At 38.9% G+C, this 15,147-nt stretch overlaps 1 protein-coding gene across 3 annotated transcripts; it reads right to left on the reverse strand.

Annotated features, from left to right (window-relative positions):
• Positions 1-3,134: 3,134 nt before the first annotated feature.
• zgc:113279 (uncharacterized protein LOC553749 homolog) lies at positions 3,135-14,374 on the reverse strand. 3 transcript variants are annotated; one of them, XM_048562294.2, is made up of 12 exons: positions 14,010-14,374; positions 12,008-12,132; positions 11,726-11,753; positions 11,579-11,631; positions 10,319-10,986; positions 9,140-9,245; positions 8,388-8,534; positions 8,214-8,274; positions 7,157-7,323; positions 6,105-6,212; positions 4,456-4,569; positions 3,135-4,280 (listed from the first exon to the last, which is right to left on the reverse strand). In XM_048562294.2, exons 1-12 carry the CDS (start codon positions 14,218-14,220, stop codon positions 4,221-4,223), a joined length of 1,848 nt encoding a protein of 615 aa, XP_048418251.2. In that variant the 5' UTR covers positions 14,221-14,374; the 3' UTR covers positions 3,135-4,220. The 3 variants fall into 3 exon arrangements, with proteins under 3 accessions (XP_048418251.2, XP_048418253.2, XP_048418252.2); XM_048562296.2 differs by lacking the exon at positions 8,388-8,534; XM_048562295.2 differs by lacking the exon at positions 6,105-6,212.
• Positions 14,375-15,147: the final 773 nt, after the last annotated feature.

Consider the following 15,147-nt stretch of genomic DNA (forward strand, 5'->3'; position numbering starts at 1 on the left):
TCCCCTTCCCCTACTGCATCCCTAAACCAGCCCAGTTCGTCCCCTCCCCCCACTGCACCACACAACCAGCCCAGCTCTTCCCCTCCACCCACTGCATCCCAAAACCAGTCCAACCTGTCTCTGCCTCCCTAACCGGTTCTTCCTCTCACCCATCCCTTCCTCCCACCCCAAGCCGCACCCCCAGCTACCTACTAACCTCATCCCACCTCCTTGACCTGTCCGTCTTCCCTGGACTGACCTATCCCCTCCCTACCTTCCCACCTATACTCTCTGCACCTATCTTCTTTTCTCTCCATCTTCGGTCCGCCTCCCCCTCTCTCCCTATTTATTCCAGTTCCCTCTCCCCATCCCCCTCTCTGATGAAGGGTCTAGGCCCGAAACGTCAGCTTTTGTGCTCCTGGGATGCTGCTTGGCCTGCTGTGTTCGTCCAGCCTCACATTTTGTTGTCTTGGTACTTTATGTGGTTACTTCCTGAATAGTCAGGATGACGTAACCCACTCTAACTTTAAAAACATTATGAACTACCAAACTACCTGTAAAATCATTCAAAGCAGTTATCTATTATACTGATTCTGCAAAAATTAAAGCTTTACGTGTAATTTATTAACATATACTGTATGCTGAAAAGTCACAGTTACTTATAAATATGCATATCCATGCATGTAATTGATTGGATCATGAAATTCTGGGAAAATTAAGATAAACACCATAAAAATAACTTTTTACTAGCCATGATCTGATCACTTAGCCTTCTGTGAAACCTTCCATTTTTGCTTTAGAATAACTTTATTTATGTTTTAACAAACTTTTGGAAAGATTTGACCTACATTTTCCTTTTTTAAAAAATCTGCTCATTGTGGTTCCTGGGTGTTGCTAGCTGGGCTAGCATTCATTGCCCATCTATAATTGCATTGGCAAGGTGGTAGTGAGCTAACTTCTTGAATCACTGTGATCTAGTTGATGTATTACAGCCACAATGGGAGTAGGGAGGGAATTCCAGGATATTTTTCCTGCAACACTGAAGGAACAGCAATATATTTCCAAGTCCGGATAGTAAGTGGCTTGGAGGGGAGCTTGGAGGTGGTCCCGCATACCTGTTGCCCTTGTCCTTCCAGTTGGTACAGCTCACTGGTTTCTGTCACAGGAAGCTTTGATAAATTGCTGAAGTGCATCTTGTAGATGGCAGACACCACTACTACTGTGTTGGGAGATAGCAAGTACTGCAATTGCTAGAATCGGAGCCGATACAGTGTAGAGCTGGAGGAACACAGCAGGTCAGGCAGCATCAGAGGAGCAGAAGGGTGGACGACTCAGGCCCTGATGATGGGTCCAGACTCAAAATGTCGACTCCCCTGCGCCTCTGATGCTGCCTGGCCTGCTCTGTTCCTCCAGCTCCACACTGTGTTGACTGCTACCGGGTGTTGATAGTCGAGGAGCTGTATGTTGAAGCAGGTGGAAGAGGTGCCGATAAAGCAATTGTCTTTGTTGCTGTCCAACCAAGTTTAAGGACAGCAATGCTTTCACCATGATGACGACAAGCCCTCTGAATCCATTGTGAAGGTAGGGTTTTGGTTGTTTAAGGGGAAATCTGGCTTCCAACAAAGGAAAGTTATCAATTCCAGTGCCCCATATGGATATCATAATCATAAAAGTTAGAAAGCATCTGCTTGAATAAATAAAACATTTGGACAGCCTTCCTGCTTTAAAAGAGAGAATAAAATGTATTTTACATAAATATTTATTTTCTTCCACGTAAATCTGCTCAATCTGTTCAGTAACTGTTGAAAAAATGTTAAAGTGCTCATAGAGATGCCACAGCTAAAGAAATAAACTTTTCTACCATTATCCTCAGGTTCAGGTTAATTATAGATGAGGTACAGAGTAAAACTCCTGCTTTTAACCATTTCGGGGAGATGTGATTATCTCCATGCTGAACGAGATAATCTTTCCTGCATAGTTCTGGCCTCCCTGCTGTATGAAAGATGTTATTAACTTGAAAGAGTTCAAAAACATTTACAAGAATGTTGGCAGGGTTGCAGGGTTCGATCTACATGGAGAGGCTAGATAGGCTGGGGCTATTTTCCTTGGGGTGTCACAGGCTGAGGGGTGATCAATAGTGTTTTATAAAATCATGAGGGACATGGATAGGGCGTATGGCCGAGGTCTTTTCCCCAGAGAGGGGGAGTGCAAAATTAGAGAGCATTGGTTTAAGATGAGAGGGGAATGATTTAAAAGAGACGTAAATGGTAACATGCAGTGCATGGTGTGAGGATGGAACAAGCTGCCAGAGGAGGTGGTGGAGGCTGGTATGATTAAAATATTTAAAAAGGCATCTGGATAGGTGTATGAATAGGAAGGGTTTGGAGGCATATGGGACAAATGCTGGCAAATGGGACTAGATGAGTCTAGGATATCTGGTCAGCATGGATGAGTTGGACTGAAGGGCCTATTTCCCTGCTGTACAGCTCTATGACCCTATGACTCTAAGAGGTACAAACCTCAAATATCAGAAGTTGAAAATACAGTGACACTAAACTCCTGGAGTTCTTTCTAAATATCTACTCCTGAAAACTATCCCACTGCTACAAGAACAAATGGTACAGTGACAGTGTCTCCATCTCTGGCCCAGGATACCTGGGTTCAAGTCTCACCTGCTCTAGATATATTATGTAATAATATCTCTGAACAGCTTTGCTGAGAGAAAATATCGACTCTTGAACATTGTACAATCACTACAGGTGAGAAAGGGAGTTGTGTAACTGTACAAAATGTCAATAATGCATAACAATTCCCAAATTAACTTCCAGCCCCTAAATTACAATAGAAATTTCATTAAGTGTCTAAATGTGCTCACTGGATTTAAATCTGCCAGAAGGTAATTGATGATAACAGGTCCTGACGTTTTCCAGTACTTTATCAAATGGAGTTGTCATTAAGTTAATCCAGAACACATAGGCAGAAAACAGGGAATGACAACATTTAATTTAAACAATTGTTGTATGTTTGGAAATATGCATAACTGCAAGATAATGAACCAATATTGTTGTTCAATTACAAAACCATAGTTTATTGCCTTGCAACATCTTTACAGTTATTCAAAATGGACATTTTAAACATTTATATCAAAAACCAGTCATTGCCCCCAAATAAACAGTGTAATGTCCTGCAAGATAATATCAGTCCTTGGATGTTAATTCTCAATCAAGAATATGCTAAACTAAAAAAGGAACAAACAAGTAACAACGCACACAGTTTTTAAAGACGGACAATAAAATCTTAGCAGCTAAGAAATGAAAGGAATGATCAGATGTACGTTTTTGTAACTCAAATAAAATGTACAATGTAGTCTGCTAACCAATGCAGCCAACAATGGAAGTTTCACAGAAACCAGTTAATTGCAACTATGAGTTCCCATTTGATTATAAGTCCTACAGCAGAAACTAATGTTGAAATTCTTTACGTTACTGGTTTGCAATGGAGGTCGAAGAGGTTCCTTTTAAAGTATTTTTGGAATGAGTTTCATTTCCCATCAATTAATAACAATTAGGTGGATATTTAATCTTGTGCCTGACCAGCAGGTGAATGACAAATTCTGATTGTCACTGAATTCATCATGGTTTAGTTTGGAAAGGCAAAAATACCAGGACTTGCATATTTGCATTCCTCGGTGACCCAAAATATCTGTAAATGTCTGCCGTATGCTGCTTCTGCATTATAACATATCTAATCCAGATTACTTGATCTATTTTGTTCACATTTGTTTGAAAATACCGAGATAATCCCAACATTTAGATTGCTCTAGGGCCCTTTGAAACGTGACATTTCTCTGCTGACAATTCGGTAACAGTCATTACCCTCATTGCCTTTCATTAACAGCTTGATTTGTGTTGAAGCAAAGAACAACCTTGTCATAATTTCCTCTTTGTTCCTCAGCAGTAAAATGAATTTTTCATAAGAAAAAAACTCAAATGTGTTTCGAGTTGCTCAAGTGTTGGGAGATCGATAGGTTCACAGTTTATTTTACTTATTTAACTAAATGTCATTCATTAAATGATAACATTTTAGCTGTTATTGCAACACATTGCTGAAATTAATTTGCTCCAAGCATCGTTGTGTGATTAGTCGGTAAAGGACTTGGATGTATACATTTTTAAAATTATGCGTAAGTAGGTTTACAAACTGCACTCAACGTCAGCTCAGACTTCACAATTCCTTGACTTTTACATGTCAACTTCTAGCATGTCTCGCTGACAACCATTGTTGAGTCTCTTATCAAGCTCCTGGATGAAAATGAAAGAAGAAAATGCATTTTAATATTTTGGAGAGCACAAACACAAACGTTTTAAACTTTAAAAGTGGTTACAATAATTTAAGTTGTGTTTTCCCAGATTTCTGTGCCTTTGATCAAATGTTGTCTTCTGAAATATATCCAGTTCAATGTAATTTTTAACCTACCTCACAGTACATCCTGGTCTGCAGGAAGATGTCACAAGGAAGGTCTTCTGGAGCCAGTTCTTGTGAATTAGCTTTTTGATCCATCACATTGAATACTCCATTTGGCAAAAATTCCTTTTGGATTACAAAAATATATTTAAAAGCTCACTGACTTAAACACATTTTGTTTTTAGATGCCTATCAATAAATATGGTTTAAAACCTAGACCTCTGGTAAAAATTCAGAAATGTAATTAAGAGTTTATTAATTTGAAAGCTACAAGATATATTTTTTTCAGAATAAAAAGCCTGCATTTAAATAAAAAGGTTTCATTTCCTTTTGTGTGTAAAGTTTTATGTAAAATAAGTTAGACTTGAGACTAAAACGTGCTGGAAATGTATAACAGATTTTTTTTATTATCCATACTATCTTAATCTCAGGCATTTTGCAAAATAGCCAATTTCATTAGGGGTTCTGATTATTTATTGAATAGCAACCAAGAAAAAGACTGGGGAGAAGCAAATTACTGCAACCGCTAGAACCTGTAGTGAAAACAAAAACTGCTGGAAATAACAGCGGGTCAGGCAGCATCCATGGAGAGAGAGGGAGTTAACGTTTCCAGTGTAACGAAGAGCCATCTAGATTTAAAATATTAGCTTGCTTTTTCTTCATGGATGCTGCCTGGCCCACTGTGATCACAAGAAAAAGATTATCTAGTCACCTTTATGATTTAAAGCTCTCAGTCTAGCATTTAAAGCATAGATTATTATAAGTCATGGGTTCCATGTCCTAACTTTCCTTTTTTGAAATGGTGCCTTGGCATATTGAAAACTCTTGTAAAATCAATGGCTGAATAACAAATTATTCATCATTTAAGTGGCTTGAGAACAAGTTTCAAAAGGCTGTTAGTGCAGGGGCATTGTGATGGCCTGGTTTACTTCTGCTTTGCCTTTAAAGATTGAGTGTACCTTTGTTTTAATCTGGCTCATTAAAATCTTGAAAAACAATACTACCATTGAATGAAAAGTGAAAATGTGGCTCCCTGTATATTTAGGAAAATGAAAGATCTGCGTTTGTATCACGATGCTGCCTGTTAAAAATGCTTCCAATCTTGTTCAACATATTAGAAAATTACAAATCATATCGTGGAATGATTTAAACAACGTTGCTCATACATAAAGAATCAAAAGCTGTGTTAGTTAACCAATACATGTGCTATTGGCTGGGCCATGGGGAGAGGACAGGGGAGCAGGCTAAGTGGATTGCTGTTCCAATGGACCAGTATTGCCACAATGGGCTAATAAGTATCCCTTTCTAAATGTTTTCTAATAAACCTGTTAGGAGATGTTATCACACATCTCTGGAGCAGGTAGGACTTGATTCCTGCACCCAAGCCCCCTCTGGTCCTTGGCCACTGTGCCACAAAAGCCTAGGCATCTCCTTCCATAGGATGCTTTGGTATCGGAGTGCCATCTTTCTCTGTGAATTTCATTTTTAAATTTTGGCCATAAGAGCAAATAAAATTATACCCAACTAAAACAAAATGCCTCTGTATATGATGAGGACGATTGCAATTTAACTTTTTTCGGGATCAAAAGAAATTCTCACTAAAATGAGGACATAAAATTGTACCTAGTGCTGGTTGATTGATTTGATTGAATGAAATGTACCTTGTAATGGGCATTTTTCATTCCGTCAAGATGGCCATAAAAGCAATTCAGAACTTCAGAGTCATTTAGTTCCTCTGCAAGGTCGATGGCATTTCGGCCAATCAGATCCTTTAAGGAAGGAACAGATCTTGTCACACGTCAATTGAGATATTCCTCAACCTTCTCCCTTTTACCCTCCCCTTCTTTACGAAAACTGCTTTTGAAGCTGTTTAAGTATCTCTAATTTCGAAACACGTCGCTCACAAAATCTGTTTTCCTGTGCCCAGGCTAGGCATTGTGCTGACAGGTTTTCTGATTTTTGGCTTCTAAACTCTGGTTTTTCAAACCCAACCCTTGCCCAATGTCATACATGCACACTTGCCAGTAAAGGTTCCTAGATCTAATCTGTTTTTATCATTTGGTTTTTATCACTGAGTTTTTTTTTCATTTCAATCATATTTGACACATTACTGTGATTCACGATTGCTTAGTGGGGAATTAAAATTAAATAAATGAGGTGTGACACATTGAATACTGTGTAATGCTAACTTTTAAGAACAGCTCTTCCCCATTCTCAACACAGTGAACTATAACTCACTCCACCAAGCCTAACCTCTTGCACATGCTGAACTTCCACATCCCTGACCTTACCTGCATTTCTTTTCTACGTCTTACATTCTGGAATTCTATCCCACTCCTCTGCCTCTACACTCTTTCACCTCTAAGTTTTGTTTCAAAACCCACTGCTTCAACCACATTTTTTATCATTTCTTTATGTGGCTCAGTGAAGATTTTTGCTCATGTGAAGCGCTTTGGGCTGTTATTTTATATTAGAATATGTGATATAAATATACTTTGTCATTGCTGTTGTACTGAGCCTACAAACATACATTGGAAAATGCACATATATGACACTCTCTAATATATCACTTATATCAGTCATAATAAAGGAATTGATCTTAAAAAAGATTCAGTTTGAACCCAATACTTATTCAGTTATGAACTGCTTTCCCAGCTTCCAACTAAAGAGAACGATGAACACAATTGGCGTAAGGCTGAAGTAACCACTATACCTGTATGCAGAGAGATGATCCCATCCTCAGCAAACATCTCATTCCATCCACTAGCTGTTCCTTCCTCAACACAAGGAACTTCCTTATGTCATAGCTCATGCCTGAATTCTCAAACTGTTTCATTGTCATGGCATGAGCCAACACCATACAATGTAGTGGAGTCAAATCTTTAGGAAAAAAAATAGACAATTATTATTCACATCTGCTGGAAACCACAAAGGTCAAAGACATGAGAAAGATTCATAACAAAAGAAATGTGAGTTTGTCTTCCAGACTAACTGGAAAATATAGCCACTGAAGGTTACATGGTGTTCATAAAATTCTTATGCAATTTTAATAATTTGGAATGTGTATACAGTGAGAATGAGTGCTAATTAGCATGCAAAAATATAATTCGTTCAAATGTTCATCACTGTTCAAGTTTCAACATAATCACTAACATTTGAAATATCTTTTTCAGTAAGATTTTCCAATTTATTGAAAATATTCTGCAGTTGCTGCTTTATGCAATCATATACTACAGTTTTGATCCTGACCCTGTAAATGTTTCTGTAAAACATTCTGAGTTGTCTTCATATGCTCATCAGAGTTTTCTCTTATCACATATACATCCAGAGTTAAGTTGTAAAGTTGCACATGCAGCTTAAAAATGTAATAAAAACTGAAAGAACTATGGGTGCTGTAAATCAGGAACAAAAACAGAAATTGCTGGAAAAGCTTAGCAGGTCTGGCAGCATCTATGAAGAAAACAACAGAAATGTTAACACAAATGTAAAGGAATGTATATGGGGTCGAGTTCAATTTGTTTATTTAATAGCCTCTTTCGTGGAGTTTTGAACACATTGAACTCGACCCCATCAGCATTCCACTGTGGAAGAAACCCGGAAGTTAGGCAATACATTGCAATGGAACCCAGGGTTTAAAAACCAAGCAGGAAAGCACACCGACGCTTCATCAGAGGCTGCACTGAGGATATTACCCAGCACGGTAACGAAATGTCTGCGGAACAACAAAACAGTTCGGTGAGCTAACCAACCTCATCAAAAAGAATACTTACGATTATTGTCCATGGCATCAATCACGACATCCATTCCATTCATCATTGTTTTCTCTATTACCTGAATGCAATTGATAATGATATTATTGGTGGATAAATATGGCAGGAATGGTAATTACTCATAATCTGAGACACTCAGATTACCCAGAAGTGGCACCGAGTCTCTTTACTTACATGCAAAACGCGAAGAAATCCATTTTCTGCACACAAATGTATTGGGGTTTTTCCAAAATAGTCTCTCTCATTGATGTGAGCGCCAAATGAAATGAGATCATTGACCATCAGGTGCTGATTTCTTTCAGCAGCTAAATGCAATGCAGTCTGTGGAACCCAATATATTAATATCATTGTACAGTACTCTAATGTTCCAATTCATCTGCATAAAAATAATCTATTTTTCATAACTTTGAAAAACGTGATCTTAGCTTTGAAGAAGTATCATTATTGTACTGTACATCTTTTTAAATGAATTTTTTACAATCTAATGAACATATTGGTAGGCATTGTTGCAAATAGAACAAAACAAGTTAAATGTTACAATTTTAAAATTATAGTTAATGTAATATATTTTTCATAAAATGGGCATAATCTCTCACATTGTCTTACAAGAGATTTTATTGTGGCTTTGTCAAAAATGACCAACATATTTTAAACTGATTGTGTCTTGAAGCAGAGCATTGTAATCATCAAATCTAACTATCAATGTAAATTACATGAGTACTGCAGTTACTCTGCAAAGAACAAATATATTCTAAAATCCATAACTACAGTCGAGAGTAAATCCAATTGTTATGCATTAGTTTACTTATGGAAACATTTTGTCATGTTGAAGTCATCGTTAATACAAGGAAGTCCGGGAAAAAAAATGAGAAAAGTAAAGAACAAAAAAACCCAGCAACTTTTCTCAAAGTCTTCTCAATACTTACTCGGCCTCTGGAATCCTTTGCATCAATTGTGCCAAGACTTGCTGTCCTAAAGGCCAGGCAATATGCCAAAGCTCTCTTTCCCTGAATAACAGCATTATGTAGCATTCTGTTGGAATTTTTACAAAAAAACATGCTCTGTTACTAACAATTAAACAAGGCAACAAAGCAAACAACAAAAATAGATAATGCAAAGCTCTAGATGAAGCTCCTGCTTCTAATTACAATCTGTGCTATTTTGAGCAATTTAGTCATAATGCAGTTGAAACCATGTTACTTTTATTTTAAAAGCATTAAATTAATCTTAACAAGTCTGCAACTTGTGGGTGATTCACTTTTGGATGGTTCATTTGAAAAGTATTAAATTGCAGGTGATTTTAATCAGAACCATTTACCTCCTTCCACCTCCAATGTTTAAAGGTCAAATACACAAAAGTACAGAAGCATGTTGCACTTTGTTGGCAGAAATGGCATTCATCTAATGTGCGTTCATTTATAAAGCTTGGAAAATCACACAAAACCCAGAGTTATTCGCTAGCAATACTCGTTTTAAAAAAGGTACTCATTGAAGAAAATGTTTGAACTTTACAAGAAAAAGGGATTGTTTTTGGTGTTGCACATTTATCTGTTAAAGTGTATCAGGAACTGCAACTTCCCTGAAGTTGTTGCTCGTCATTTTCTAATCTGTTCAGATGGATTCTCAATCATGAACATATAGTGCAGCAATGACTGTAATAATACAGACCATGCCTTTTACATAGAAATGGCAACAAACATTTCTCAACTGAGAAGCCAGCAGAAGCAAATTTCATTGTAAAACTAAATAATAAGGTGGCTGACTGTTTCCTAAATCTGAAAATAACAGTAGAGTTTTGAAAGCAACGGATGACTTGTTATGGTTAACAAATTTTTACTAACTGTCTCACAACAGCACTGATATCGCAAACAGAGCTAAAGGAGCTAAGCATATTAAGATGATATTTCTTAAGTGAACCTTTGCATTAGGCTGCATTGCTTGATGATTAGCTGTGTTCTTATCATTTATATTTGTTAAAGTTAATTATTTTTGCTACCGAGAGTGGGATTACTCAGTTATTCATTCAAAGAGCTGGCACAGGTTGACGGGGCGATCTCTTGGCATTTTGGATCTCTATCAACAATGAATGCAGGTGTTGCACTTACGTGTTGCCACTCTCATCCACAGAAAGCAGTTCTTGAGTCGATACATTGCAAAGGCTACCCTCTACATGCTGCAGTTGAAACTGGAAGAAAGCGAAGGCTGCTCCATCCAGAGAGTGTTGCTGTTGAGAGGTGACCGGAAGGGACTTGCTTTCACTGTGAGAAGATTTGCAATTCTGAATATTGTTCAGTTCAGCTTGGACGAACCATTCTTCCCCAGATGACGGGGAACAAGGTGGAGATTGTTTCTCAACAGTTTGGGAATAGCAGGGCTGACATCTGAAACTCCCATCTTCTTCAGAGGTGTTTCCAGAGTGTCTGTATGTGAAAGCCACTGACTGGGTAGGTGAGCTAATCCAACCCTCCGATCTAAAGTGTGAATAAGGTTTAGGAGATACAGATCCCATATCAAGAACAGCCACATCATATTCCGAGGAACAACTCCAACCATTAGGTAAGGTTCCTTGGCTTGTTTGCAGCTGTTGGTTGCCATAGTGTGAACCCCAGAAACTGACAGGGCTGCTGGTGTAGGGGTCCTCCTGCCAATCCATGTTCTGTATTGTTTGATATGGGCATGCTTCATTTTGCTTCAAATCAGTCTCCAAGACTTCTACTAAGTCTTCCAGGAGTTCTTCAAAATTCCTTGGCGGGAACGCATTTGGTTTTTTTATCTGGATAAAGGAAAACAAAAACAGCAAGTTGTGAAGAGTTTTCATCAATTTGTAGAAATCTGTAACAATTTCAAGTTGCCCTTAACATCCTTAAAATCAGTAATTTAAGCAAATTATGTTATAAATATGGATCTGGGAGCTACGCTATGCAATTCCATTGCATGAAAAGTAGAATAAGCTGAGTCTAGTATTCCATTCAAATAGTAAGTACAGCAGTTAGTTCCACCACAGGAATTCAGATATTTTGTTTCAGCTTAACAGCAATTGCAGTTTAAAGTCGGTGCTAATTTTTCAAAAAGAAACCAAAAAACTGTTGAATTGTCACCAAAAAACAACCGATTTGTCAATAGCCTTTAGGGACAGAAACCTGTCAGCCTTACCCTGTCAGACTGATGCGTGACTTGAGACCATCATCAACATGGTCATCCTTAGACTGCCCTTCAAAGTGATCCATCAAGTCTCTCAACTGTGTCAGACCCTTAAGGAGAAGTAAACCTACCACCACCCCCCCAGGGCAACCAGGGAGAGGCTTTCAGTGCTGGTCTTGCTCTGATTTCCAAATGGTAAATTCTAGGAGCTTAACAGTGCTTACCCGAGAGCTCCACTTAGTTGCATATCCAGTCTCTCGGACCACCCGTCTTCTCACTATAACAGAACCATTAACAAACATGTAATGCACAATGCTTGATATATTGAAGAACGGACATTTCAATGTAATATATAATTTTGCAAAACTTACAATTATTTGATTTGCAGGGCACATCCACCTGTCAAAAAAAAACAAAATATCTTAAAAATCCTCACATCAAACCAGCTTTACAATGAAGATTAAAGACGGGATTTCCAGCTTTGTCAGTCAACTACACTTTTCCGATAGAGTCCAATCCAATTATGGAATTTGCCTCCACCCTCGGAATAATTTATTACACACTGAGGTTAATCATTCAAGGACTAAATATTGGTATTTTGTCTGTTGAGAAAAGGACCTGCAGTGCAGATGTAGAGGGCTTATTCCTCATACCTGGTTAGTATCTGGATCTTCTCCTCTGGCTATGCGATAATTACGAAGGAGATCTCGAACTGGGCGGCGGACTCTTACTCCCAAGTATTTCTTCTGACACTTTGTATTCATGTGATTTTTCAAGCCTAAATAAAATAAAGTTTGATTAAAAACAGGTTCTAGAATTTTGGGACAACTTTTACTTCAACTTCCTGCATCTAGGGTAATTGAGGCAGCCAAAGGTGCTTATGTTTGGTGCTGTAGCTGATTTTCTCCTGGAACATGCCACTATCCAGAAACTAGGGCTGCAGCTTCTGGCTGACAAGGACACTTGCAATTTCAAAGGGTGCGCAATAATCAAACTGGCCAATTTCTTTGGCCATCAAGATCCGAAATAGAACTCAAACATGAAGTTTCTGGATCAGCCACAGAAACACTACCCACTGCAGTGCAATACCTCCATTCGCTTAACATTAGCAGTCAGTTGCATCAGCTGGAAAGTCATAATCATTTGTGTTAATGTTAAAGTTGACAATTTTGGCATTTTGAGAACTATTTCTAGCAGAAACAGCCACATTATCTATAAGTTTGAAACTGTTGATCTACAAGGAAAATAAAATAAAATAACCTTTCCCATAACTTTTGTAATACAAATTGCATTTGCTAGTAAATTTTCCCAGGTAAAATAATGCAGTAGCTAAAATGACTAAGGACAGATTCTTAATCTACAAATCAATCAAATAATTTCCAAAAGGATTCCGAAAAGATGTAAACCCTTTTGATAATGTTTGTATAAAATCTTCCAGATTTATCTGACCTAATACGGGTGGCATGGCAGCACTGTTGTTAGCACTACCGCCTCATAGCACTGGGGACCTGGGGTCGAATCCAGCCCTGAGCGACTGTGTTTGGCATTTGCATATTCTCCCTGTGTCTGCGTGGGTTTCCGTCAGGTGCTCTAGTTTCTTCCCACAGTCCAAAGATGTGCAGGATAGGTGGAGTGGCCATGCTAAATTGTGCCATAAATTTGCAGGCTAGATGGATTAGACATGGTAAATGCAGGGTTATGGGAAGTGGTGGGTCTGGGTGGGATGGTCTTTGGAGGGTCGGTGCAGATTCGATGGGTTGAATAGTCTCTACCTATATGTAAGGATTCTATGAATTAAGCAGCATGATTTCAAAAAGATCTGGGCCTTTTCCAAACTTCTTGCAGGGTTTCCGAGTTCCACAGTTTACGAAGTGCAGCACCTTGTGTTAGTCCAACTTGCTCTGTGATTGCCGATACTGAACATTTCAGTGATAGTGATATCCTGGTTATTTCTGATCAATTCCAAGCCAACAGACACCTACACTATTTCAAGCAATGAAACAAAATTGATGTAAAAACTCTGATCTCTGGTACAAGCAGGAACAGTTTGCATTTATACACTACTGCTCATGACTTCAGCAGTTCCCAAATTGCTTCACAGTCGATGAAGTACTGTTTTCAAATGTTTACCGTGTAGGAAATGCAACAGTCTTGTTGAGCACTGTAAGATCTCATAAACAAATAAATGACCCAACAACCTGTGCTTTTTGTGATGTTGGACGGAAAATTGATTTATCGAAAAATCCCCTTGGCAGCAGCTGCTGAATTGTGTTGACCATACAAATAAAGTGAGTAACCATAACATACAACATTAAGCAGTAAAGTTCAGGGCATTGAACTATTATCTAATTAATTTAGTATTTATTGTGGTTTGCAGTTGTTAATTTTGCTGTGTATGCAAATATTCTACTAAGTTGCTTTCGAATCAGTTCCTGCCAGTTTACACATTTGCAATTTTCACTCCGGAATGCTAAAATAAGATTAAAGCCTACTCTGATCTATAATGCTTCAGAAAACAGAATATTCAGCACCACGTTTCGGTTGATTGCCAAACATTCAACTTTGAGAATGTTTATTGCTGGCATTGTAAATCATGTTTGCATTTGCCACGAGTGCGTTAGGACCCTGCAGTGCCAACCTGAGCAGGAATCTTACCAGCGGGTGCCTCCTTTGCAGCTTCCGGGCTATTTTTGCTGTGCTTCAGGGATCCAGAGGAACTCGGGTTCGGCTGTGAACAGTCCCCCTCTGTCTTGGCGACTGTCCCGGCTCTGGGGGACCGGTTGCTCTTTCGGTAGTAATCATCAAAGTCACTGTCATTGCTGCTGTGATCGTGAAGGCTGTCCGAGCTGAGCACTTTGTACAGCATGTTGTGTTCTGGTGCATCCAGTGAGGGGCAATACCCAGATGTGGTACCTCAAAGACTTGGGCAGCTAAATGCACTTCTCTGCAGCAACCCACGGGTACAGGGAAATTGGAAGCTCTGAAACGAAAACTGATGAGTAACTATTCTTATATACACGAGAAACGGCTCGCTGAAGAGGCGGGATCGTTGACACGAGCACCTGCGTCAATTTCCCTATCATTTCTATACCTGCCTGCAATTTCACCAGCTGACGCAGCTCTGTACCCAGGAATTTCAGAACCTCGCCTACTTTCAACGAAAGGAGCTCAAAAGTAATGCAGCAGGTTTTGTTTTGGAAATTGGATATCAGAAGATTCTGAACGCACCGTTTCCTTTACCACATTTTTCAATCCAATTTAATAACCACTAAATCCAGAATTCTTTGGCGGTAAAATCTCAACATCATAAAAGTTCCAATAAATCTGTTTATTGACCCTCAGGTTAAATAAGAGAGCAGTCTTATAATCTGGTAAGACTTCGCCTTACTTTTTCTCGGCTATTATTTTCACCCTGATAACTTTTTATTGCGGATTGTAGGAACATGTAAGTGTTGTCTCAGCGGCTTTCCTCCTCCTTCACTCTGGAAATGGGAACATCACCGAAGAGACCACCATCCCTAATTGCCCTTGAGAAAGTGGTGGGGAGCTACAGCGGTGTGTACCCACGCCAAGTTCATCCTCTGATATTTCCACTCAAGATATTTTTTTTTATGTTGCACAACGAGCCTTGGGTAACTGTGTGGAGTTTGCACATTCTCCCTGTGTCTGAGATAACAAGCTGTAGAGCTGGATGAACACAGCAGGCCAAGCAGCATCAAAAGAGCAGGAAGGCTGACCATGTTATCTCAGATTCTTCAGCATCTGCAGTTCCTGCTATCCCTCCTTGTGTCTG

The sequence above is a fragment of the Stegostoma tigrinum genome, chromosome 32, assembly GCF_030684315.1.
Source record: "Stegostoma tigrinum isolate sSteTig4 chromosome 32, sSteTig4.hap1, whole genome shotgun sequence".
In the NCBI taxonomy this organism is placed as follows: domain Eukaryota; kingdom Metazoa; phylum Chordata; class Chondrichthyes; order Orectolobiformes; family Stegostomatidae; genus Stegostoma; species Stegostoma tigrinum.

Coding starts and splice junctions, on each gene's coding strand:
- zgc:113279 (XM_048562294.2), bottom strand. CDS start 14,220: ATGCTGTACAAAGTGCTCAGCTCGGACAGCCTTCACGATCACAGCAGC. Junction 9,246..10,318: donor GTGGATGAGAGTGGCAACAC/GTAAGTGCAACA, acceptor AAATTCCAACAG/AATGCTACATAATGCTGTTA. Junction 6,213..7,156: donor GATCATCTCTCTGCATACAG/GTATAGTGGTTA, acceptor CCTTCCTTAAAG/GATCTGATTGGCCGAAATGC.